The sequence below is a fragment of the Chlamydotis macqueenii genome, chromosome 5 (genome assembly GCF_036417535.1).
Source record: "Chlamydotis macqueenii isolate bChlMac1 chromosome 5, bChlMac1.mat, whole genome shotgun sequence".
NCBI classification, from domain to species: domain Eukaryota; kingdom Metazoa; phylum Chordata; class Aves; order Otidiformes; family Otididae; genus Chlamydotis; species Chlamydotis macqueenii.
The window spans coordinates 12,186,483-12,213,167 of record NC_141560.1 but is presented as its reverse complement, the minus strand read 5'-3'; the positions used below and the strand labels follow the sequence as shown (position 1 = coordinate 12,213,167).

Below are 26,685 nucleotides of genomic sequence, written 5' to 3'. Positions count from 1 at the left end.
GGCCTGTACGTAACCCATGTTTCAAGTTGTGCTGTGCACATCTGTAACTTGACTTTTTTTCTAAGTTGACTTAATTTTATATATTTTTGAATAGCTTAATATCTGTCATTATAACACCAATACTTTGGTTTAGGAGCTACTATAAAGATTATGTTGTCCAAAATCTGGCTATTCAAGCTTACTATCTTTCTGCATGGACTCAAAAACATTTCTTTGCATCTCTCTGGTTTCAGACCTCTAGGAAGTAAACCAGTGCAAGAATAGATGTATTGAGCGTTAGTGTCTCCCGAAGGCTGGCCTGCCTACAGTGAGGCACTCTGTATGAGTTTGCCCATAGGTAGCTTCTGAGCTCTGGTGGAGAAAGGGCCCTCCACCTAAACCTCTGTCTATTGCCCAGTTTCTCATGTTGTGTGGGGTAAGGTAACAGGAATTTTGTGAACCACTGTGCCTTAACCCGCAGTAGGTGCTTGTTTGTTGCCTTTGTTCGTGGCCTGCCTCACTAAGTGATTAAGCAGCTGCTTAATCAAGCAGCCAAACTATTCTTGCAGAAAGCAGGAACAGGAACTTTCAGGAGAGGGATGGGGCAGGCAGATGGCGGGCAGAGCCATGACCACTCTGGAGATAAGCCGTTCCTTTACGTTTTGCAGCGCTCTGTGCATTGGAAGTGTTTGTCTTGTCTCATCTGCTTTTTTCCGCTTCCCGCTAACTTGCTCACATCCAGCTGATGTGAAAGTGGGGAAGATGGAGTCTTTCAAAGCAAGACCTAATTTTTTCGTTCTTAGCACCCAGCTACAGTAGTGCAATGAGTAGTGTTGCGGGAAGGCCCTTGCCTTCTCAGAAGGGGCCAGCCTCAAACATATCAAAATAGATTTTTAACTCTAGATGTAGAAGGAACAGAGGCATCTCAGTAATTCTTCAGAAAATAGAACTGAAGGGTTAGTTCCTCTCCAACATAAAGCTGGTGAGACTTCAGTTAGTCCCTATCATTCTTCATCTAATTTTGCTAATCTAACTTGAAGCAAGCTTCGTACCACTTGTTCGCGAGTGCAGAGGGCTCCTGAGTTGCCGAGACTGTTATGTTACTCACAGAGCTGAGCTTGGAAGGGAGGGGGCTGGCTGTAAAAAAAAAAAAAAAAAACACAACCAAAAATAGTAAGTGATGCTTTTGTGACCTGACTGCTCACCTTTCAGGGTCAGGGGGTTCCCCTGTTTCAGCTGCTGAGGAGCTGAACGTGGGCAGTTACAGCGGAAGGCTCTCCCCTCTCTGAGCAGCTCCTGGCTCTCGGCGCATCTGCCAGGGGCAGCTCCTCTGCGTGATTCTAGCTTGTCTCCTTCTTTTCGCTGCCTGCTGGCTTGCGCAATGCTTCCTTCTTGTCCAGGTGACATCCTTCAAGGAGGTAGCTAGGGGACAAATTGATTATTTCTTTTGCTTTTGTATCCGTTACAAAGAGGGTCAGCGTGGCTTCTACTCTTGTCATAGGCTTTATTATCGGTAACAGTAATAATGAGCTGTAATTTAAAGTGATGACTGTTTTGTTCCCTCACACCCCTTGCGTGTGTGCCCTCATGCTGCACAAAGACCCTGTGTCGTGAGGCAGTGGAGTTGCCCATGCTGTTTAGGAAGCCTGGCTCTGATACAGTGCTTTTACTAGTCTGCATTCCTACTACAATGGGGAATAGAACAGTTCTGGTTTTAGACAGGAGCTTTCAAAATCTTGTGGAGAGTGGAAAATTGACCTTGTGGAGGGTTTTACCCTCTTTAGAGGGCTTTGAGTCTGGATATTCCTTGGTGGCTTCTGAAGCTGGGTGACAGCAGGTTGCTTGACCAAGCTTTATGATAGTCTGCGCTGACTATTTTGCAGACTAAGAATTTCAGCATATATAGCATGATGTGGATGAAGAGCTGAGAATGTTCCGAGGTAGAGCACCAAAGCCGTCTATCAGCCTGCTAGTAGTCTGAATCTGTGGTCTCCCATACTGACTCTGTCATCAGTGTGTGTCAAAACTATTTTTTGAATTAGTAAATCTGGCTTTCAGAAAGGGTGCACTGGATCAGGCATTCTCAAGGAGTGCAAAAAATAATTTCCATAAGAAAATCTGCATGAGGGAGGTTTCCTGTAATCCAAGTTACCATCTCCTGCAGTGAACCATCTGATCAAATAATTTTTTTTAATACTCTACCCCTTGTCACAATTGTATTGATAATGTTGCTACTTGCATTGCTTGGGCATGCTACTAGCTGTAGTTGAAGTATATAATCTGAGGCTATAACCTCTCAGTGGAGTTAACTCAAGACATGGCTTGACAGCAGAATAAATCTGGCTTTAGGGCTCCTCGGACTGCATTGAGAGCACTGTCCTGAATAATGCAAAGAGCTGTCCTGCTGTAAACCCACTTTGTTGTTTGAGCACGTGCTCTGTGCATTTATCCTGTCTGTAACTTCCTGTCTACATCTTGGAAGGTCATACGTGGGAACCAGTATTCTCTCCTTGCCCTGAAGCTACTCTGTGCTGGTTTTATGTTTGTACATGGCCTTCAAACCCACTATCAAGTGCTATAGCTAATTACATTTAATACAGTCCAGTGCCTGTGTCTGATTTAGGATCAGACTTGCACTGCTGAATGATCCAGCCATGCTCAGATCCTGTATGGTCACAGATGAGGTCCCTGGGTGATCTAACATGGCTCTGCCTGTTCTGTGCTAGGTCCCAGAGATAGTGTTTCCTCTTTGCTACTGCCCTGTCAGATCTCCCTTGTCTCCTTCTCTACTGTGGTACATACAGAAAGATCTGGGTTTGTGGTACCCAGGGCTCTGCAGGTACTGAAACCTGTGCTGCTCCTCTAGTGAAGTGGCAGAGCAAGTTTCTGGCTGAAGGGTAAATGTCGTGAACATGTAAGAAACAGCTTTTCTTCCCAGAGGGTCCTCCAGGATGTCCTTACAATGAGCATCCACATGGCCTGAGCGAGAGCAGCAGCAGCATCAGAGAGCAAGAGAGGGAAGAGACCATCAGCCAACTGGCTTTCCTTACGGTAGTCTCATCAGTACGCCGCCCCACACATGCACATGATGTGTTGAGCCTTTTCTTGATGTGGTGGTGTCAGCTGAGGGTGCAACTTCAGAAAAGAGCCTGTGTTGGTAAAAGCAAAGGGCCTTTCCTGGTAAATAGTTTAAAATAGTTTTGGCAAACTACAAAAACTATGCTAGGTTTGTCAGTACAGCTTTCTTGCTGGTGTATATAACAACATCTAAAGCAGATGAGTTGGGTCTTTAACCATCTCTGGAGCTTGAACTTTGGTCTTGTGCTTAGGGTGAAGGCCACACGAAAGAGCAGCACTGAAAATTAAAGAAAGGAAGTAGATGTGTTTCTTGCTAGCTTGTTAGCGTGCATTGCTTGGGTGCTTTTGTGTGAGAAAAGAAGCTTTTGGTAGGTATCAATCTCGCAGCAGTGAGGCAGTCAGTTTTATTCCTTGTTTTCTGCTCTCTGAGGCTGCAGCTTCCAGGCGTGGTTCTGTGACAAACTCTTTGCTCACCCGTGCTCGTTTGCGCAGCCATGCCCGTTCCTGCCCGCCTGCTCATCCCTGCCACTGTGCCTGGGCCCCAGTGAGGAATGAGTTGCACTTTTGGCCATGCCAGTCTCATTACTCGCTGGAACTAGGAGGGCTCATCACTTCTCAGGCTTGTGTAACCTCCCAGCAAGGTGATTTTTATGTGGTATACAACCATATAAAAAGTGTACAACTGTTTTATGAATAGCACGCTGCTTTGGTGGTGGTCAGCTGTTGAGTGGCTCCAGAGGTACTGCAAGAGGAGGGGGCAGCCTGCGTAGCTGGGGCTGGTGATAGGAGGGTCTGGGACTGCCCCTCCTGCTAGGTCGGAGCATCTCCGTACTTTAAACCACCACGACTCAGTCCTTTTGTGGCTTTGCTGCCACTTGGGTGAGGGAGCTAACGCAGCAGGCGGGGGTTGGTTGTTTTTCAGGTGGAACAGTTTCCCAGTCCAGTTCCGTGGGGGTCCAGGCAAATGGGTGTGCTCCCAGGTGGGAAGAGGTGGCTGGAGGCTAGGGGTGTTTAACCTGGCCCTGCTGCCAAAGGAGACTTCTCCTGCAATGGCACCCTATGGTCCTTGGGCAAGAGATGATATACAAGTAAAATCTGAGCTACAGGGAGGTAAGTGAGTGGAAGGCTGAGACAGACTGTGAAGTCTCATGACTTAAGGTACCCTGCCCTGCTGCAGGCTGTTTTCTCCTGCTCCTATTCAGGTAAACCTCTCCAGGTAAGGTTGACTTTCCTTTGCCTTGCGGTTGCATCCAGACTTTTCCCTCACCTGCTCCAGCTGCGATGGAGCTGAGGCCTAAATCCTCTTCTGCCCTCAGTTGCATGAAATGATGAAGTAGCCTTTGTGTCTGTGTGACTGGCACTCTTTGTTCTGAGAAACCCTGTTAAAGGAGGCTGTCTGCCTGCCTGAGTAGGTGCAGCACAGCACACAAAACATGGCTGTGCTCTGGCTCTCCGCTCCTCTGCTGCCTGTGACATGCACCACATCTTGACAAGAAGACAAAACAGCTTTTCCAAGGCAGAAGACCCTTTTAAATAGGCGGGCTTTATTTTCTTTTAAGTGTTTCTACCCAGAAAAAGTGGTCAAGCCACCTTGCTTTGATCTCTGCCTGCTCTCCCTGCCTTCTGTTGCAGCTGGCTTTAGTGAGACACTTGTCCAAACTCTTCTTCTTTTTGAGGCTTCCTCTCCTGTTGTGAGGCCACGAGGTGGCAGGGTTGTTCCACCGATCCTGGAGGGCAGCGGGACGGCAATGCAGCTGCTCGTTTATATAGCCAAGGCAGAAACTGCGCGTAGTTGTTTGTGTGCTGTCATAATTGTGTTTTGAAATTTGGAAGAATTTCACACGTATGTGTCTAATCCATGCTCTTTATTTTCTTTATATAACATTGATTTGTTTTGGGCCTCACCTTTTTTTTTTTTTTCTTTCCTGTTCTTAAGAGAGATGGAGGGGAGGGGGAGATGTACAGCAACATTCAGAATTCCTCACAGGTTCCAGCATTGATCAAACCCTGTGAAGCACATTACTGAGGCTGTGAAGGCTGCTGCTTTTGTCCTCATTTCACCCCGTTCTGTCAGGGTATTGCATCACGTAATATGCAAAGTGTTCAGAGCTCCTGCAGTACCCCAGTAATAGGGGTGAACTGAGGTTGCAGCAACAGCTCTACCTCTGCATTCCTGTTGCTTTGTATAGGCTTTAGCACACTCTCTTCTGCTGCAAACCCTCCTTTGGGTCACCGAGTCCCCTAAATGTGATGTTATGCTTGTGGGGTCATTAAGAAGCAATTTGGGTAGTGGGGAGAAATTATCCCGGAAGACCCGTTCGGTGACATCGTTTAATCAAATGGTGATGAGGGGAGTCATTGCTTTCAGATGTTTCTCTTTTCAGAGTACTCCCACCCCCCTGAAATTAATGCTCCTGTTTTACATCTCTCAATTCACTGTTCTCGGATGCGGGACTGAAAATCAGCAATGCAGTTGTTTGCTCTTGTCTCTCCTTCCCTCTGCCAGCCAAGAGGGTCCCCTTTCTTTTTCCTCTAGCGAGGAATTCTTGCAGGAAGATGGTTAGCAGAAGAAAAGGGTGTATGAGGAAGATGCTGGAAACAAGACCACAAAATCCAGGGGGTTGACAGGACCATTTTGGTCAGAAACTCTGCTCTCTAGATGGCGGAGGGAAGCATCTTTGCTTCCTTTCCCACTCCCTTCCATTTCCCTTGTTTCTTTGGCTCTGTTAGTGCTACACCCGGGGCCTTTTGGTCATCTTTTTGTAGACCTCACTTCTTGTATTAGGGAGAGGGTTTTTTTAGCATCTGAACACTCTGCTCCTCTTTGCCAGTGACAATATGTGTGGGGGACTCTGTTCCCTTTGTGTCCCCACTTTTTGTGCTACTTGTGCCTTCCTGAGCGTGACTGGATATAGGAAGGGGCTCTTTGGGCCAGTGCTCACTCCATTTTGCGTGTGGGGCACACAGGGGTGTCCTGCTCACCCTTACACAGCTAAAATGCATGCAAGAGACAAAATGTAGCCAAATAGGTAAAGAAATATCAGTTTATTATTCTCTTCTCTGTCCCTCCTCCCCCCCCATCTGGTTTCTAGTAGCAACAAGAGCCTTCACAGGAGCAATGCATCTCCTGTGTCACACAACTGTCTCTGTTCAAATATCGTTGTCTCTTTGGCCTGGTCTGTGCAGAAATATCTTTCCAACCTAGAGAAATGAGTTGTATTGGGGGGCAGGATGCTCTTGTCTGCCCTGTTGTAGGAAAAGTTAAGCTGGTAGAAAGAGTGTATGATGGTGTAGTTTATGCTGGTGGAAATGGGATGGAATTGCTTTGCTGCTCTTGCTTGTTCTCATCTGGAAAGTGGCTAAGAGCTGTGCTGGCAAACTCTCTTCTGGTGTAAGCAGGGCTCTGCCCCAGGCTTGTCTGTCTCCAAACTCTGATGTCTAAACAGATTGCTGGATTACATACTGAGCGTGACTGAATGCCACTGAAACACAGTGGAGCAGAATTTCACGTTCCTGCTGCCCTGGGCTTGCTAGAGGAAGGAAGAGATGGAAGAGGGCACTTATTTCTCTGGTGTGGCATGTGAAGAACTAAGCTTGTGGCAATTCCAGGCTCTACTGGTATGGGAGACTAAAGGGATCCTGTGACTCAGCTGGTGCCATGCTCTTTCTTGCTCACTTCGTATGGAGGGGGATGGTAAAGAGCAATCAGAAGGATTGCTCAAGGGACTGTCATACCTCTCAGATGGTGCAAGCATTGAAGTGAGTGAGCCTGCAATTAGCTGAGAAATGACAAGCATAATGGGCTAGATTGTCAGTAAGCAGGAGGGAACAAGCCAAGAGTAGGTTACGGTGGTGTACTCCTTGTCCTTCCGTCATCCACAAACATTCTTTTAGTTTTTAGAAGGAGCATTTCTGTGCGCTTATGGTCAATTACTGCCTTATTGCCTTTTTCTTATTTTTCTTTTCTCTTCATCTACCGTAACAATGAGGTGTAACACTGAGGTGTTACAGACCCCACTGTGTCAAAAGAAGCATCCTTGCTTCCTTTCATGGTGTCTGATCACTCGTGGTCAATATTGTTTCTCTCTGTGGTGTATTAACTTGATTCAAGAGAAATCCTATTGATATTGATATGGGGGGGACCTTGCTAATGTTCTTGTTCAGCTAGGAGAGAAAATGCTGTAATGATTTTTTTGGGAGGTGGGGAGCAAGGAGGATGAAGTGTGTTTTCATTGCTTATGGCATCTGGCACAAGAAAGGTAATATGCTGGAACGGAGAACGACCTCATCTCTTCTCTGTATATGTTAAAGGAGAAGATGCTGAAGTCAAATCAGGAGCTGTAGATCTTTCCACAGTGAGAACAAGCTAGCTAATGCAGCAGTACTTAGCATTCAAGAGCTTAATTCAGCCTTGGACTTCAGAGAATTCAGCTCCTTTCCCTCCCCCTTCCTTCACCTCCCTGTTAGACAAAATATATAACACTGCATGTGCAATACCTATCCTGAGGAAGCCAAGAGCATTTAGCTGAAGTGCAGGGAAATGCTGCACTTAGGGTTTCCTGGCAGCCTTTGGTTTTGGTGTGATTATGAAGTCTGGAAGCATCTGAAGTCGCTCTCCTGCCCACATCCTAGTGATGTTCCCTGCCCTGTTTGGGGTGTGGAGGGAAGGGATGGTGTGTAGGGAGGAGGCAGTTCCCTTATCTGTCTCCATTTTCCCTGTGTGGTCCTCCTGGATCACATTCTCCCCTGGGGATGTGGTTTTGCAAGGGTATTTGTGTGTGTGTCACGCCCCCTCCATGGGAAAGCCGTTCTCTGAGGTTCCTACCCTTTGGTAACCATCAGGGTGTTCTATTAGGTAGTGCAGCAATTTCAGCCCGAGAAGTTTCTGTTACAGTCCCCATCACCTCCACTGTCTGTGCAGCCATTTTATTATGTTTGCCTTGTGCAAGGGAAGGTTATTTGCAAAAAGGGATAGTTTTCCTCCCAGTTCAACATGGTCCTTAGAGACAATTTGTTGACTTGGAGAGGCAGATGCATTTGTGCTGCAGGGTTGCAAATGAGCCCTTTTTCCAAGGGGCTAATAAAACTACCACTGAATGTATCCAGAACATGGTCCAACAAACACCCTTGCCAGCCCCTTGGCAGTGCCTGTTGTGTGCAGGTGGGTGGGTGGAACAGGTGGGAGCTTGGAAGAGCAAGAACCCATGGAGTGTCCTTGCTGTCACGGAGCTCTGCCTGTACTTACTGCATGCTCTGCTCCTGCCACGTATGGCTGCATTAATGTTCTCATGGACTCTTCCATGGCACTTAAGGCCCTTTTTTTTTTTTTTTTATTTTTTTTTTCCAACATCTTTGTGTGAAAATTAAGTAATGCATCTCCTCTCCAAATGATGGGCTGGCACTGATACCATATGTCATATTGTCTAGTAAGATGAGATTAAGTACCTAGATTGAATTGCTTTGTATCGATGGCAAGCTGAAAATAAGAGGTTGATGCTCTCCTGCTGTGCATTTTCTGATCTATCCTCTACCTTTTGAGTTCATTGCTTAGTTTGCTCAATTGAAGGAAGAATTGAGGAGTCTCCCAGCTTGAAGGAAAGGGTTTAAGAAATGCCGTGCTATTAGACACCAGAGACTTCATGTGAGAGTTCTCATAAAGGCAGAAAACATGGGAGAAGCACATTTGAGAGCTGAAGTTAATTGTGAGGCCCAGACAGTGGGAAATGTGTCTTCCTTAGCTGCAGCGTGCACAGAACCATTTCCTTCCAGACGTGCTGCACGTGCTTTCCAGGAGTCAGGTACTCAACACAGGTACTTGCTTGCATCCCTCCCTGGGTATCTGCAGAGAAGGAAGGGGGAATGGTTTTTGAGTGTATTGCTAAGTGACTTGTCTTGAAGTCCCAGATTTGTACAAGAATGAGAATTCTGGCTCTGTGTACCAGTTCTAAGTTTAGTATGTTTGGGATCCTACAGAAACCAATGCTTCCAGCATGTTCCACTCCTATTAGGTGAAGCAGGAGTCTCACCTTTTAGCTTCCTTTTTTTTTTCCCCCCAAGGGTGGTGTTATCATTACAGTGTGTTTAATAATGACCAAGCACAATGGCAGAGACTTCAGAACACAACCACAGGTACTGACTTCGATCCAGTCCTCTCAAATGAGTGCTGTTGGATATAATGGAAGCTCAGTCACTCACACTGAAAGAGACATTTTGGTTTCAGTTCCATCTATACAAAATACAACTCCTCAGGGCATCTTCACATTGTAAAAGTTAAAAGCTCGTAGGGGCCTAATAATACCTAGAGGTGGGGTTTGATCCAAGATGAAAATTGCTGAGGCATCAGGACTGAAAAATTTGCCAAGATATCTGCAGTGGTTGTGCAACGCTAGGAGTCTGGCAGTATTGGAGTGTATGGATTGTGCCTGGGGATTTTTGTTCTTAAGAAAACAACTGCTTCAGGGGATTTAAAAAAAACAAAGAAAAAGTAGCTGTGATAGTTATGTCTAGTTTTGGTGAACAAGTTCTGAAATATTATATGCTATATTTCAGAAGTACTGGAACTGGATTGGATATCATGCATCAGTTAGGCTTGTTAAGGAAAATATGTAGTAGTTTATCTGGTGACTGTTGTGGTTTGTTTGGTGGTGTGGTTTTTTTGTTTGTTTGTTTCCTTCCTTTCTTGAATTGTTGGAATTCAAGATCCTCAAGGATCTTGAGGGTCCTCTGTGGAGGATGTGATGACCATGAATTAAGTCAGAGCTGCAGGACTGGGTTTGAGACTGGAAAGGGGAAGGGAAGAGAAGATGAGATCACTACATGAAATGCTCTTATGCCTTCTCTTTTGTTTTTCAGTGGACGAATATATTGCCATTGCTAAAGAGAAGCATGGATACAATATGGAGCAGGTAACAACTCTTTGAATACTTTATTTAGAAATCCTTTTCAGCAGGTATTAAAACGTGATTTAAAGTGACAGCCTATAACTGCTGCTTCCCTTCTGTACTGTGTGTTTTTTCTCCTCTCCTACTTCTCCCAAATTGACTGTTCGTAATAGTAACCATGCTCTGGGAATATGGAGTTCACCCCTAGTTTTACCTCAACAGTCAAAAGAAGAAAAACAAAACCATTGTAACTTCTAATGGAGTTTTGCCATGAGTATTGTGCTTCCTATGGTGACTACCTCTTGAACACTTTCAGAACCCCTAAACAACATTAAAAAGATTGGCTTGTCTCTGGACAGCTGCCTGATTGCATTGCAGTTTCCAGTTGACTGCTCCAGCTCTGCTTCATGGATGTCTTGGCAGTTAATAATGAGCTATTGAACCATCGTGTGCTTTTCTGAGGCAAACCAATATCCACGGTTATTTACCTTAAAACTGTGTTGCAAATCATCCTGCGTTTCATAGATGAGCACCTCAGATATTTGTGCAGCAGCAGTGGATGACTTCACTAGCTGTCCCTGGCGTTACCCAGGGCCTTTAGCCTAGGGATGGAAATCCTGGTCTAAGGAGCAGACCTCTCCTTTACTCCACGTGGTCTAGGATTGTGTACTAATCTTCTAAATATGAATTTCGACACTCACCTGGGGAAATGCGTAGACCTGTGCCCAGGAAGCTTTTCTGAATTCTGTGGAGTTTCCTTAAGCACTAATACTTGCCTGGAAAGGGGAGGCAAGGAATTTCATGACTTACTGTATTGGCAAATTACATACTATCTCTACAAAGAGATTCTATGAAAACTTGAAAGTTTATGAAACTGTTCAGGCAAAGGCCATGAGCATAGAAACAATAATTTGGATGAGCAAGGGTTTCTATTTAAATGACTTTGCTGTCATCTTTGAGTCAGACTTTGAGTCATTGATACTCATGCTCAAAAAGATGTCGTGTGGAACAAGAACACGGAGGTTGAGATAGCCAGCGAAATTTCCAGCAAAACCAGGAATGATCTGATTGGATATTTACAGTTTCTAAGAGCAGAAAACAGCAATAAAAGGAACACGAAGGCACCAAAAGGCTGCAAACTTAAATGAAAATAGGGATGGTAGCTCACTTCAGTTGAGATGGGTATATCCTAGTATTGGATATTGTGGGGAATATTTACCAAAAGAGATGATCTCAGGGTAATAAAAATGAGTTTCAGTATTTTAGTGGAGAAATGTTGTTTGGAGAGTATAGACTGATCTAGAAGACTGATTAAAATGAAGCTTGCAATTTAAAAAAAAACAACAAATGAAAACCCACTGAATTCTTGTGTTTTGAAAAACTTACATTTGGCTAACAGACTTGCATTCATTGTAACATTGGAAATACAGATCTTGCACTCATTTCTCAAAGTCTTTCTCTCCATTTTTCTCCCCTCCTCTGTGTACACAAGTAGAAGTTATGGGACTCACCACACCAGGATGTAAAGTGGCTGAGCAACTTGTAAAAATGTCTCTCCTTCTAAAAATGTTGTCATTCCTTCCCTAGCACTCTTGGATAATACCGTGGAGTTAAACATGTTTCCCAGGTCCTTTAGGATTTCCTAGACAGCTAAGCTAGGCACTTCCAGGAAATAACTGGAGAGGATCTGTCTTGTATCGCTCTGGAAGGCACGTACTCATTTTGTACTAGAGGGACAAGTGTCAAGGCTTTTGAATCGGCATGATTTGTTGCGTCACCAAGGGACACTCTCTCTTCAGCAGGTATCATCAGAGTTGCTGTTGGCTAGGTAGTTGTGGACAAGCTGATGTGGACTCCCTGGAAGCCAGTCAGCACTAGCTTTAACATTTGGCCACTATCTCCAGGCTTTGGCTGATGCAGCCCTTTCCTATGTGTGCATCCCCTGCAGCAGCCCCTTTGGACCCCTGTGCAGATGGCTCGGCTGAGAGTCATCCCACAGAGACTCCTGTTCTTCCATCCGTGCACCCTGCCCAAAACCTACCTTTGCAGATTAAGATACGCCAGTTTGTTGAAGGGAGTGGCGAGCTGTCTGGCAGGGCGGCCGGGGCGTGCACCAGCGCTTCTCTGCCCAGCGGCTTCCCGTCCAGCTGGCTGCGTCTGCGCCACGTGCGGCTCCCGTATCTCTGTCCTTTCTGTCCCCTTGCACGTGGCCAAGTGCCCCATTGTTGGCTCCATTGCTGCCGGATGGTGGCTGGAGGCTCAGGGCTGTGCTGCTGGGAGGCCCTGCAGTCTCGCCAGCTCGAGGGCGGGCAAAAGGCGGCCTCTGGCAGGCGAGTGAGCTTCAGCTGATGTTGGCAAACTGTGGCAGGTGGTTGTGCTGAGCCGCAGCAGTCACAGGTTTTTGGGAGCACTACAGCAAGTCTGGCTGTGAGCTGTGCTTTCCTGCCACCCTGTGTCAGGTGCCCTGGGGCAAAGGGGGCTGGAACAGCTGTGTCCTCGCCTGTGTATGAGTGCAGAGCTCTCCTAGGGTGGCATGGGGTGGAGGAGGAATACTGCTCTCCTCCTGTTAAACAAACCTATAAGGAAAACCTTTTTATTTACCTTCTGCTTTGTGTAAGCAGCCCTTGCTAGCACCTTAGATGTCTCCCTCCTTGTTTTCCCCATGCTTTCTCACAGGGATATTTGGTACAGCTCATATCTGAAGCTGAAAGGAATGGCAGGGGAGAGAAAACTCGGTCCTCTGTGACTACAAGATAGTTTCTTTGGCTCCATGCTTTCCCGAGTGGATGGACATAAGTGGCTGTGTGGCTTCTGTGACATCTCAAGTGACTGTGCTGCAACCAAGATGACTACTTGTTCTGCATGGTGGCAACAGGGAGTGCTGAGGGAGCAGGGGGTGCCTGGGCAGCACTGAGAGGCCAGTAGGGTCAGGACGAGATCTTGGATAACACTAATATTTATACTCTCTGCAGAATCTCAAAGGAGCAAGATCCCATAAATGAACTGCTTTTTGCATAGCAAAGCATAACGGGGGAAACCCCGAAATGGAGGGATTTTGTAGCTCTGAGCAGCCAGGGCGAAACTACTAGATGAGGGTAACTGTGGCTGCGAAACCCGAGCTGAGTTTGCATATGACAAGCCGGTTACTCTGATGTTTTACTCAGCATGTTAGGGATTGTTTTCACTTTACAGCCATTGCGAAAGGCTGGTTTCCAGCTCTGCAGAGTCAGGCCTTCCCAAAATGACTTGCGGTGGTCGCTGGCATGCCAGATGTAGTGATGTGTCATAATGCACAGGGGCTGTGCACCCCTGGGAAAGGAGTGGCTGTGAGCGAGCATCTTGGGTGGCGGGAGGAGGACGGTTTGCAGGTGGTGAAGTGCAGCGCATGCACTTTGTGAACTGAGACCCGGAGACTGCAACAGTGAAGTGAGGCATCTCTGAAGGGAACAAACAAGCAGCCCCCAAAATGAGTGAGATTTGTTCCTCCTTTGGGCCAGGGACATCTTAGCAGCAGGTCAAGGTTGTTCATGTTCTCTGCATTTCCTTCTTCCAGTTCTTCCATCATCTTCTCCCTCTTTTCCCCTTCACCCTCAAAAAGAGCCCCTAAGCAACCATAGAAACCACCAGTCAACTAAACCGTCCTTGTAATTGCATGGGAAATGGTGGGATTTTAGCACTGGCAAGAAGCTTTCCTTAGTCTGCTCTGTATTTTAGGTAGTCTTTTCAAGTCTCTGCTTAGCTTTCCTGTGCATACCGTGGTCAGTAAAGTTGGAGTCACTTCTTCAATTGTCTTCTCTCCACTTTCTATTGCTACTCTCTTATTACTGTACTATCTGTATGGTTTGGATAAATTTCAAGTTAGTCTTCAAAACCTAGCAGGGTGCAGGTCAGATTCCAGATTTCTTGCACATGGAAAAGTGTCTGAGGTAGCTGAGATTTCAAATAATGTCTAACGTGTTGCCTGGGAAAAATGCTGTAGCTCTGCCTTTGCATGCACATAATGTTTCTTGTGATTACAACTGTCCCCTTGGTGTCCTTGTTATTTCTAGGCCCTTGGGATGCTGTTTTGGCACAAGCACAACATTGAGAAGTCTTTGGCAGATCTGCCAAACTTTACTCCATTCCCAGATGAGTGGACAGTGGAAGACAAGGTCTTGTTTGAACAGGCCTTCAGTTTCCATGGGAAAACCTTTCACAGGATCCAGCAGATGGTAAGTGGTGTCACAGGAACAGAAACGCAGAACAGGCGGTTGGACCGTCATCTTCAGTGCTGATTGTGCTGAACTCCTGTCTAATGCTCTTGGGAGAGAACAGACCAAAGGGGATGTTGGAGGAAAAATAATACCGTTAACAGAAAGAAACAACATTGGTTCCAGAGTCTCTGTAGAAGTGTTTTCCTGAAGTGCTTTACTGGTTCAGGATAAACTTTGACTGTGCAATGTTTTGGTTGGAAATTGCAGGTTTCAGTCCCCTGTGTGCTATGATAGTGTTTATGTCTCAGCTGGAGTTCAGGCATGGTACACATGTGCCCACCCACACACAGAGTAAAAATCGTCTCTGTGCAAAGTTGATTTCCTTTCTTACAGCCTGCTTTTTAGGAATTTATTTTATTTGTCTATGAAGCTTGTGCTTAATGTCATTTGGGACTGTCAGTGGATGCTGTGGTGGAGGTTTATACATCATTGCAAGTATTCAGTCCTTTGCTTTCAGTGGATAGTAATACTTTTTAAAACTGTGATTGAAAACTTAAAGGGTAAGTTTCTGCCTGAAAGGGGACTGCTGGGGTGTGTGCAATTTTCTTTCAAAGGAGGGAGAGGATGAGACGTAAAATTTTTTTATTAGTTATGTCTTGAGAGTTTCTTCAAGTGGTTCATCACTTGGGTGGGAACAAGACTTTTCTTTGCTCTCATTCAGTAAAGTGCCTTTCAAGTGTTCCAGCAGGAGCCAGTTACATTGGTTGTGACCCTCTGAAGTGAGCCTAGGCTGTGCAGTCTATTCAGCCTCTGTAAAGCACATGTGAAGGTCTGTGTTGCTGATCCTGCTGAAAAGCAAAAGGCAACTTGCTTCCCAAGTATGGAGGAAAACTGCTGGATCCCTTTTCAAAAGGGTGGCAGAAAGAGGCTCATTCTCCTCATGTCCTCTTTGAACGTTCCTTCATTGGTGTTCCTTTCCAAACGTTCTTGGAGTCCTGGGCTCTCCCACTTCCGTGGATGAGATGATGGGGCTTGAACATACTGTTGACAGCTGATTTAGACAGTCTGGAGAATTGTGGACTCCTGAAGGGTGAAGCTGTTTTTTTCTTTATTCCTCTGTTCTTACATAGGGGAGAAAAACAAGGGGAAGGGAATGTCCGGGGGGGGGGGGGTGGGGCGCGGAAGAGAATATAAAGCCCATCCTGTTGCTTGGTTAAATGCCAAAGCAAGAAATTCTCAAATAGGTTTATGTGCAGAAGCACGAGTCTGTCCCTGAGTGAAGTACATTCCAATACAAGGATGCCAAGCTCATGCACTAGTCCCTAGGTAATGATATTTTTTTTACTGTTGCTTCCAGAAAAGCCATCCTGCATGAAAGGAATTAAATGGCATAAAGTTTTGTGTTTAGCAGTGGACAGGAATCAATGGCTCGGGAGCATGTTAGTTGTTAGTTTATATATGCTCCCTCATTACCACCAGTGCAGCTTGGAACTGAGGGGAAAAATCATCAAAGCCAGAGAATTAGAAGTGAGTTACGTTATTTATCAGAGCTGGTTCTGATATTTTGACACTCTTAGCATGTGTTTGTGGCCAAGTCAATGTTTGTCACGAACAGCCTTGTCCCTGAGTTTGTTCTGTGGAATCTTTGATTCCAGCATACCAGCCTGCTGCATGGCTATTGGCATCACGACATTGACAGAGCACCTGTGCTTTGGCAGTGCAGATGGATTTATGCTTGTGTGCAGCTGTGGGCCAGGGTGGTAGTTCTGGTGCGATCCATTATTAGGACCTAAAGTCAGCCTGCAGTCTGAGAACCAGGCTTGTTTCAAGTGAAGACTTAAACTGCAATATCTGAATAAGAGAGATCTGGCTCTTGCTCACAGTTTTGTTTTCCTCCCCGCCCGTCCTGCCCTCCAAGCTGAATCAGACACTTATATAAAAATATGTTTTATTCAGCAAGAAAGGCCGGACTTTTACCTTGTAGAAGTCCTGTGTAAGAACACGCACACAGAGTACCTCAGAAGTAGAGACTTAGTTTTAATGTAGTTTTATATTTTTCAGAGGCAGACTTGTCATTCATAGCTACAGGGCAATGACATTAGTGTAAAAGGACAAAAAAAAATTGGTACTTGTGTTTTCCTATATCCTCAGTTCACCATACAGTAACATTTCAGCTTTTGAAAACATCTTTTGTTGAGACCTTTGAATAGGCTTCATCATGTGAATGGTGTGAATAAACCTTTTTAACCAAACATCAAAGATATGCTTGGGATGTAGCCTGCAATTCAGCAGTTCCTGCGGTTGCTTACACATGCCTGTGTTGGCTTTTAAAACGGTTATCTCAGTTTCAAGGCCCCGTTTTAGATTTGCTCTTGCTATATTCCTCTGTTCGGAAGGGAACCAGCTACCTGGCTGGTGAGTGGAGGCTTGCTGAGATGCTCTTTAGAGATTTTGATGTCCTAAATGGTAGGCACTAACCTGAAACTCCCACATAGATCATTTTTGGAAAGGCTGCAGAACTGCCTTGCCTTTGAGAAAATCCACTGTAGAGAGATCAGATGTTCCTTGACAAAACCAGACTGATTGTATGTGAACTCCGGGGCATACTTTACATATAAACATATAAAAGGATACGTGTTTAATTTACAGCTTCCTGACAAATCAATAGCCAGCCTGGTGAAATTTTACTACTCCTGGAAGAAGACAAGGACTAAAACTAGTGTGATGGACCGTCATGCTCGTAAACAAAAAAGGGAACGTGAGGAAAGGTAGGTTTGCAAGCAGAAAGGCTGTGTATTGATGCACACTGATTTCTTTAGATTATCTCAGAGATTCCTGTTAGCTTGTAAGAAGCCGGATATAGGATTTTCCCAAAAATGTTTCCTGGTACCACACCTTCTTTCCCCACCCCTCTTTCCTGCTGTGCATGTTTTGCTTTGCTTAAAGCCAAAAGGAATCTGTCAGCAATTAGATGTGATCCCTTCTTCAACACTGCAATTCCTGATTGCCCTTTAGTGCAGCGATCACCGTCCCATCACTCTAGAGGCTTTTTCTCTGATACTGCTTGAGGGTGGAGAAAATGAAATTAAAACTGTTTACAAGCTGATTGTCACTGTTGTCAGCAGAGCCAGAAAAGCTGATAAGGCTGATAAGCAGGACAGCAAAAGGAGGTCATGAAAGACCTAGAAATCTGCCTTTATTTCCTCCATGTGATGCTCACTAGAGTGAGAACACGCACCTGAAGGGGAATGGGCTCCAGTGCAGCATCCCTCAGCTGGCGTGCCTGCACACACACTCCCTTCCCCTGGCTTTCACATAGAAAACTGTTACTGGTATAAGGCTGTTAGGCCAAGCTCTGTTTCCTGAGTGAAATGAAGCTGAGGCTGTGTTTTTGAATGACTGAGAAGAAGGTAGCACAAGGCAACTTAGGATGAGTCCTCTGCCAGAGGTGTCCCAGGGAGTGCTGGGTGCATTAGCATTTGGGTGAGAGTGGTGGTGTTTGGGAGGTCCCTAGTCCCTTCAGCAGATGAGCTTCACTCCTGCTTGTGCAGCTTTGTCTGCAAGTTCGCCCTCCTGGATAGCCATGCAAGCCCTTGAAGGTAGGTCAGCCAGTGGCCTTGTGTGGATTGCTAGAAGTATCTGTACAGTTAAACTGCCACTTGGTCACTTTGGCTAGTTCTGGAGCTGACAGGGCCTTAGAAATGTCGTGGCTTCAGGTGTGGGGTGGGGGAGGAAACCCCTCTGAACAGCAGCAACTCATCTGCTTAATGCAGGTGCCTTCTCAACCTGCTCTAAAATGCAGTTAGTGTCTTTGCAGACCAAACTTGAGGTGCAAAGGAGTTGCTGTTCTAGTGCTTCCCAGGGAGCCGTATACTGGCCCCAGTATGTATGAGTGAGCCCTGTTTGGGCAGGGGAAAGAAATGTGTTTCCAGGGTTGAGCTGAACTACACCAGTGACTCACTCAACCTCTCCCATCTCTCCAGTAGATCAGCAATGCTTGCTTAACAGGCAGGGCCATGGAGAGTACAACCAGCCAACTTGTTTAGTGTTTGGTTGGCTTTTTCTGACCTGAGTCTCTTTTTCCATTCTGTTCTTTTCCCTGCTCTGCAAAAGCTGTCTTGATATTTATTCTCATCTTGCTTTTAAAAAAATTTTCCTAATTTATAGGGGGTGAGGGGGGATATCTCTTATAAGGAGTATGTCTTTGTAGTCTAGGATCTTTTAATACTACCTCTATTTTTGTTCTGTGCTCATAAATTAAATTACTGCAACTTGGAAATAACACCACCTCTCTGGTACCTATGCCTGTCTGCTGGGAAAAGCAGCCCCTCAGTCCATCTGGCAACTGGGAAAGTTGTCTATGGACTGCTATGTGCTGTAGTTTTGTAACCCTTGAGGAAGGCAGCTGGGTTGCAAATACATAATTTGGTTTACATCTGCAGCAAGCTAAGTACCAGGCCGTCAGCTTGATGTTTGATTTCCCTTCTTTTCCCTTCCATTATGTAAAATAGTCAAACCCCTATGCCCCCAAAGGATTTGTCCGTGCAGCCACGTGGGGTGTGGAAGCAAAGCTGGGTGAGTTTGGGGTACCCAGATTTTGAGGTTGTACTGTGCCACTGGGTGTTGGCAGAACTTCAGAAATGTTCTTCAGTTAATAGTAATCAATGTCAAAAACTACAGAAATGACTGGATGGGTTTTGATCTAGCTCATGTCTAGGGAACTTGCTGGAATAGAAGAGCAAATTATGGGCACAGCGAAGCCCGTGGGGGTTTGGCCTTTGCAGAAAGGCTGAAATCTGAACCTAGGTGTGAACACAATGAAGCTCTTTGGAGATGGGCAGCTCTTTAAGAGAAGAGGCAGCCTGAGCTATCTCACTTGAATACTGCTATATCTCTTCTGTGGCTAGGCAGGGAAATTCCCCAACCCCTCAGACTGTCACTAAAATAGCTCCCAGTGCATTTGGGACCAGGTTTTCAGTAGCTGTTCTTAGTTGTTTGCGAGGGGTTTTGTACATGCAGCTCTGAGGAGGGGGTACTTCTGAGTTTATTCCCTGGATTTGTGATTACACAAATTCACTGTCTTCTGAATCACCTGGTGAGCCAGGCAGCTTGGGAGAGCAGGAGAGGCTTGTACAAGTGACTGCTGTTATGGAGATGGATACCAGCTCCTGGTAGTATGTTCCTCCTTAGGTTATGTCTGCACAGGACATCCCTGCAGCAGGGAGACAGCTGTGAGCAAGCGCTGGTACTGCAGCCATACTCAGTAGCACCCACTGTGCCTGCTGTCCCCGGCTCCTGTGCGAATGCACCCTGGCTGGCTCCAGCACCCTGTCAGCGTAGCACAGCTTCTGCTGGGATCTCTCTGCACAGCCCTGCCTTGCGCTGACGCTGTGACGTTCCTGCACCAGCCTGAAGTTTCTTGTCCCAGGGTATAAAGTTTGACATGACAAAATAGGTTTATTTTTTTTATTATTTAAAAAACAAAAAAAAAAACAAAAAAAAACAAACAAAAAAAAACAAAGAAAAGAAAAAGAGAAAAAGGCTTTGATTAGGTCAGCTTATTTCTTCCGTTTCTGGATATCATCCCAAATGGTGCAATTAACTTTAGTTGTGTACAGTACAAAAATTCTAAGTGGTGAAAATATATTTGATTTAATGTCTGATTAAAATTTCAATGAAGCCAAACTGGCCAGGTGTGCCAAGGTCACTTTCAATATGCCCCTAGTTTCATACCTATTATTATTCTTTAACTGATAACCTCTCTTTCTTTTCCAGAGGAGAATGAAATGTGAGGCTGTCTCTGGAAAACAAAACAAAACAAAAAACCACAAACACCCCAAAAAACCAACCCCAAATGCTTTTTATGCTTGTTCTTGAGGGAGTTCATCTTATGCATGTCTATTCTGCTAAACACTAAAAAGTTGTATGAAATCTGTGTTTTAGCTACTTGCTGTAATTTTAAGTCTTTGTTTCTGTCTTGGTTTGCCTAAAGTTAAAATGCTCAGTGTCTCATGTTGTCTAAAAGACAACTCGTGTAATCAGTTTCATGTATCTTGCCTTCATCTGAGCAGCCTTATTTTCCCTAAGTACACTACTGAGAAGTCTTTCTTTACAATACATGGTCCCTGGTATTTGTCTCTTAATTTATAATTAAGAATTTATTGACTTAAACAAAGACAAGTAAACAAAAAACCCCAAACAAAAAAAAACTACCCCAACTCCTAAAAATCACCCTGGGAACAAAACTAAGGAAAGCTGTTGGATTTGCTATTGCATCCATGCATTTCTTTTAGCATGCTATTTATAGAAGAAGAGAGCCTCACAAACTAATACAGTACTGTTTGCTTTTGTCTTCCAGTGAGGATGAAATGGAGGAAGCAAATGGAAATAACCCTATTGATATGGAAGTTGAGCAAAACAAGGAGAGCAAAAAGGAGGTATAATTATTTTGTTACTACTGTACAAATGAAAGTGTTTACTTACTAGCTGCTTCACGTAGAAGCTGACAGTATCTAATTTTCTTTGTGCTTTGTATAGTTGTCATACAAGAAAAGAAGAATTGTCTTCAGAATTATTCTTAGATCAAGACAAGTATAGACAAATAAGTTATGGATGGAGCTGGGAAAATTTTAAGACTTTCCCTTCCCATGATAATGTGCTGTGTGAATGTTTCTAGTCTCTTTGATTTGAGGTTGACTGTGTTAGCTTGAACTGCCTTTAATGATGGTTTAAGTCTGTCTAACTGTGTGGAGATGGAGTAGAAGCGCTTGTGTCCCCACTGAGATGACTTGGTAGAGGGGAAATATGTCTAATCTATTCTAGGTAGACTAGCAAGAGCGTGTTTATCTACACCTTAGAATCTAAGGTAAACTCCTGTTGTACTGAAATCCTCAGCAATAGTTCCAAGGATTTCAGTGTCACTGGGATTGCAACTACAGTGCTGAACAGCAGAGGAGAAAGCTTTTGTGTGGCCAGTTCATTTTGTCTGGCAGAGGGGCCTTAACCTGTTGTAATGCACTCAATATGTTGTCTACTTAAAACAGTATTTGCACCTCACTTCAAAAACTTCATTTTAAGTGAGCATACAGTTGTAGATAAAAATTGATCCACACAAATGTAACAGTTTTGAAAACCTAGTCTGTGCTGCTTACAGGAAAGTATATACTTTATCTTCATGTGTATAACCTGCTGGTTATCTGTTACTAAATAAAAGTAGCTCCCTGGAGCTTGGAGCTGGTTGAAAATACCTTCAGAGAAAGCAGGTATCCAGGAGGGGGATATGTTCTTTCTTGATCATTGTATTTCTTTTAATGGTGTGGTTGGACATGCAGGGGTGGTGATGTAGTGCTAGCCCAGGCCTCTTACCGTAAAGAACCTCTGTGTCCCAACCTCACAGAGGTGATTTTTCCAGCTCTGAGACGTGTCGGTTACTATATGACTTGCCGGAGTAATACTGGGATTTCTCAGAGTATCTGAAATCTCTTATCTGTTTCCTCTTTTGGGGATCATTGGAGGGGGAATCTTCCCTTTTTCTTTTTAGTACTTTCGGTGTTAGTGCAACTGTTCAGATTTCCTCAGATAGTGACTCCGTAATACTGAGGTCATGAACTACAGCTGCTTTCTCCACATCTTCCTTGTTCCTGGAAATGCCTCCATTTTATCCTCTGCTTTTAGGTGGCTTGAGATAGCCACGCCTTTTCTTTTTACACTGTGAAATCTGAGGAAGGGAACTTTGTATTATTGGGTCTGTAAGACTGAAGTGGTCTGGATAGCAGTGACAATATCTAAATAAACAGAGAAGCACTGCTAAGTCCATGCATTTTAATTCCTTTAATTTTCATGAGTTGATATAATTCTACAGAGAGATGTGTGTGGCCAGGAAAGCAAGAGTTTCCAAGACAGAGTTGATGTTCAAATTTTCAGAGCCCGTGCAATATCACTGGGGCCTAGAGGCATTTGGAGCTGTCAAAAACCGTTCTGCTGTAGAAACCTCCGGCTTCTCCGCAATACAAAAGAGCTTCACATTCTTTGAACTGTGTAAAACAACCATTTGAAACTGCTTTCATTTTTCCTTAGTATTGAGGCTTCTGGGATATTTGCACTGCAGGCATTGCGTGTTGGTCAACCTACAACCTAAACCTGTTGCAAAGCATTACTGCATGATCCTGTGAAATTCTGGATGCAGATGAAATATGAATAAATCTGAAATGTCTATCCATGCTGAATAATTTACCCGGCTCAGTTATCAAAGTGCTTGCTTCTGAAGCGGAGTACAGAGCTTACCTCACTTGTTCATAGTTAAAACAGTCTGGTTTCTCCTGCTCCCAACTCCCTTCTGCAAAAAGAAATAGGGTATCCATACTGCAACAGCTCTTTCTCACTCCTAGTCTTGCCTTTGGCATCATCTTTTGTGGAGCCCTTTGCACTAAAGGAGGGAAGAAAAAAAAAAAAAATGAGAAGAGGCAGTTGTCCACATTACTGCTTCTGTGTGGCTCTGGCCATTGAGCCCATGAAGAGGGTGCAGGCTTTCATCCGCTGACAGCTGTGCTGGGGTCCTCCAGTCTTCGGGAGGCAGAGACTCATGCTTGTTTGGGGCTTTGTGCTCAGCCTCCTGTGGTTTTGAATGTGAGCGTTTTAATGCTCAGTAATGAGCAAATGCCACAAACTGTGTAGAAACTACACGTGGCTGCAAATTAGGAGGGAAACAATAGCGCTAAGTGAAACCAATATGTTTAAAGCTGGCAGTGATCAAGTAAAGGATTTCAGATATATGACCTATCCTCTCTGCTTTTTCTCTCCCTGCCACCCTTCTTCTGCTCAGTGTTCTTGGCCAGGCTCCAGCCACTGGGTAATAAATCTTGGGTATGAGTTGCTTGTTGAAAATAACTTCTGGAAGAAATGGTTTGGGTATTAGAGAATCAGCTGTGCTTTTGAAGGATCTGTAATATAGCATCCTACCTAATGTACCTGTTAGAGGTGTGCATGTAATTCTTTGCTTTAGACAGAAGCATAAAAATAATTAGTGGTGTGTGAAATATTCCCTTTTCCAAAAGAGACTTAAATTTTATTTGTGGACAAAACCATTGATGTTATCAGTGCTACGTAAGAAAACTTGGCATCCAAGAAACTGCGTAACGATCTAAGAATTACGATGTAGTCACCTCGCTCCTTTATCCTTAGCCTTTAAGTAAATTTGGTTTATTCCTTCTCCTGTCTGACATGTGAAAAAACAAGTCTCTGTAAACTCTTCTACTTGTGTTCTTCCCCTGTCTCCAAACTCCACTTTGTTTCCTTCTGGTGTTCAGTTAAACTGGTGTGCTCATCACCAGGGCTGAAAGCAAGAAGAGAGGTTTTAGAGTGTTTGAAAATAACCAGAACACTTAACTGTTGGAAAATTGGGCATCTGTCTCCCAAAATGAGAATGGGCAAAGAGGACAACCAGTATCTCTGTAAATGTTGAAAGCTACCTAGAAGAAAGGAGAGAATTTGTATAAGACAGTGTTTATATGATATGCCACTTAAAGCAAAAATGTCTCCCTGTCTGTAAGCTACCTTTTTCATTCTCCAACCTTTGATGGTGGCTAAAAGTTGTAGAACCACAGAATGGTTTGAATTGGAAGGGACCTTTAAAGATCATCTAGTTTTGTAAAAATGACTGCTGTTTGCCAGGTGCCGCCCGCTGAAACTGTTCCTCAGGTGAAGAAGGAGAAGCACAGTACACAGGCCAAGAACAGAGCAAAGAGGAAACCTCCCAAAGGAATGTTCCTTTCCCAAGAAGATGTAGAGGCTGTTTCTGCCAACGCGACAGCTGCTAACACTGTACTCAGACAACTGGACATGGAATTAGTCTCAATCAAACGACAGGTATGGATGGAATAGTTCAAGAATAACTGCTATTTTTGGTGGTAGTGCCTGTCATGGTCTGCAAATTTTGCAGGAATTTGTAGCTTGACAGTGATGATGCACATCGCTGTGGCTTAACTGACAAGCTGCTTGCCTTGTGCTATAAACTAATGCAGCCTTGTGTTTTATGTCTCTTCTGTTTTAGTTCTTTGGGCAAGCCTACTTTATACCTAAAGTGAAGCAGGAAAGAGTCCGTAGCACTAACTTGAAGGAACATTTGTTGGCACTTAGTGTTTCTTGCAGTTCAGGGTTCCGTTCCCTCAGATGATATGGATTTCAGCAGTATCTCGTTTTCATCTGCAGCAGTCGCTTTCCTTTGCCTTTTCATATGGTATTTTTGGAACAGGCAGATATGTTTGTTTTATTCTTTCTTAGGCAGGCGTCATACAAACTCTCCTATGTACCTTTTGCTCCCCTGATGGATCTGCCTTTTAAACAAATGTTTTTCAAATATCTGTTAGTAAAGACAGGTTTACTACATGAGCATGTTTCCTAGATCTGAACATTTGCAGTGTTTTTAAAGCAGAGATCTGGCTCAAGCTCTTTATTAAACTTAATAGAATTGGTATTTTGGCTTGAAGCCTTTTTCTTGGCACTCTGGGAGAAGCAGAGCTCTCTAACAGTTTTTGATTCATTACCTCCTGTGAACAGGGCCTTTCTTCTTATGCTGGGCTTTATACAGACCTGGAAGTTGGGGCCGTTCTTGCTCCAAATAACTTTTATACAGGATAAAATAAATTAAATGGGATCTCCTGATATGCCAGCTGCTCCTGCATTCCTTTTTTCCCAATATAACAAACTTTTCTTTTGGATAAAAGGAGATGGTGAGGAAAAACTGGAATGCTGAGCTTGTAGGGTTCCTGCCGGGGCTGCTGGAAGAAGGCTTGTCCAAAGATAGTTCTCTTTTTATCCTTGTTAAAGGGATGAAACTTTCTTTTCAGATTCAGAATATCAAACAGACAAACAGCGCACTCAAAGAAAAACTTGAAGGCGGTATAGAACAATACAGACTTGCAGAGGTAGGATCATTTTCTGACCCCTGTTTATTGTGAAGATAAATGCTAACCTGTGTTTACATACCAGGGCTATTTGAGTTGCCAGTAAATTAGGACCAATGTCCTGTTAGTTGTCAGAGTCAAGCAAGACCAGTACCCGATTCCCCATTGTTGTGTAATGGAAATGGGAGAAGAGAAGAAAGTAAGAGCAATGTTTAACATGTGAACATGATTTCTAACAGAAGTACATGTTGTCAGTGTTGCATCCATACGCCCTTGTGAGAGAGGTAGTTGCTTTGCTCTAAATACTGAGACGTACACGAGAGGATGTTAATGGCCCATCTTTCTCTTGGCACTTGGTGCTTTTGCGGTTTTCCTTCCAACTCTAGTACCTCATGCTGGAAGTAGTTTGACCAAGATTACAGAGGGTGTCTGTGATAAAAACAAGTAGGTGCTCTCGAAGAGTGTGGCTCTTGGTTATCTGCTCAGACCATTCCCTATCTTTTCTATTACCATGATTTACAGGCACAGTGTATGTCACAGCTAACTGAATGGATGCTGTACGCAGTTCTTTGTTGAAAACATTGGTGCTACTAAAAGGAATTAAATAGTTTGACTAACAGTAAATGCCGCCTTCTGTTTTTGTGAGGTTTTTTATGAGCTCAGATACAAGTGAAAGTTGTTGCTTATAATAAATGAAGTTACCTAAATTTTTTTTATGTCTAGGTCATTCAGAAATTTAATGCACGTTGGACCACGGATGAGCAGCTTCTTGCCGTGCAAGGTATGGCACTACAAGTCTATTTGTACTCGGTGATAATCAGAACTCTGCTGCATTTCAGAGCTGCCTCCCTTCAGTTGCTAGTGAAGGATTTTGACATTGCTGTGTACTGAGGCCCAAAGAACGGAATTGAATAAGGAAACAATATCCCCTGCCTTCCCCTTCCTGGGCAGTGTAAATTGCACCATACGCTTGCCCATCTCTGCCCAAGCTTTCAGACGGAGAAACTCCACTGGAGTTACTGCTATGCTCTTTGCCTGTGTAACTTCTTATGCAGTACAGGCAGATTTACACAGGTCTTCTAGATTTGGCTCTGCCCATCTTTACTACATCTCTATTTTCTTCTGTTCTCCAGGGCTAGTCTTAACTGTGTCTCTTGCCCAATTCAGACTTTGTTTTTTCTGGATTAATCCGAGAAAGGCTTGAAACCTTAACAGAAATTGAGCTTTGAATCCTTACGTTGTGACTTGAAGCTGATTTGTGGTCTTTGTGGAAATAATACATTTCTTTTGTTTTTGTTGCTTTTAGCAATCAGGAAATACGGCCGAGACTTTCAGGCAATCTCTGATGTGATTGGAAACAAATCTGTGGTGCAAGTGAAAAACTTTTTTATAAATTATCGGCGTCGTTTCAACATAGATGAAGTTCTACAGGAGTGGGAGGCAGAGCATGGCAAAGAGGAGACAAATGGAACCAATAGCCAGAAGCCTGTAAAATCCCCTGATAATTCCACTAAAATGTCTGAAGAGGAAGATGAGGTAAATCCAATTTAAAAGTCACATAAAATTTCCAATCTGAACTCAGTTCACATAGATGTGTGTATATAGATACTCTTTGCAAAAGCCATTTTTGACAATCTTCAATCTGACCATTTT

General features: G+C 44.2%; 1 protein-coding gene across 1 annotated transcript in view; it reads left to right on the top strand.

Moving 5' to 3' along the window:
• The window catches only part of RCOR1 (REST corepressor 1), an 85,105-nt gene that overhangs the window by 51,482 nt on the left and 6,938 nt on the right, over window positions 1-26,685 (top strand). Inside the window, exons 4-11 of the mRNA XM_086749015.1 lie at window positions 9,910-9,962; window positions 13,988-14,149; window positions 16,781-16,899; window positions 20,490-20,568; window positions 23,801-23,995; window positions 24,976-25,053; window positions 25,756-25,813; window positions 26,339-26,568. Coding sequence (XP_086605141.1) covers window positions 9,910-9,962; window positions 13,988-14,149; window positions 16,781-16,899; window positions 20,490-20,568; window positions 23,801-23,995; window positions 24,976-25,053; window positions 25,756-25,813; window positions 26,339-26,568 — 974 coding nt within the window. The remainder of the gene's footprint in view (window positions 1-9,909; window positions 9,963-13,987; window positions 14,150-16,780; window positions 16,900-20,489; window positions 20,569-23,800; window positions 23,996-24,975; window positions 25,054-25,755; window positions 25,814-26,338; window positions 26,569-26,685) is intronic.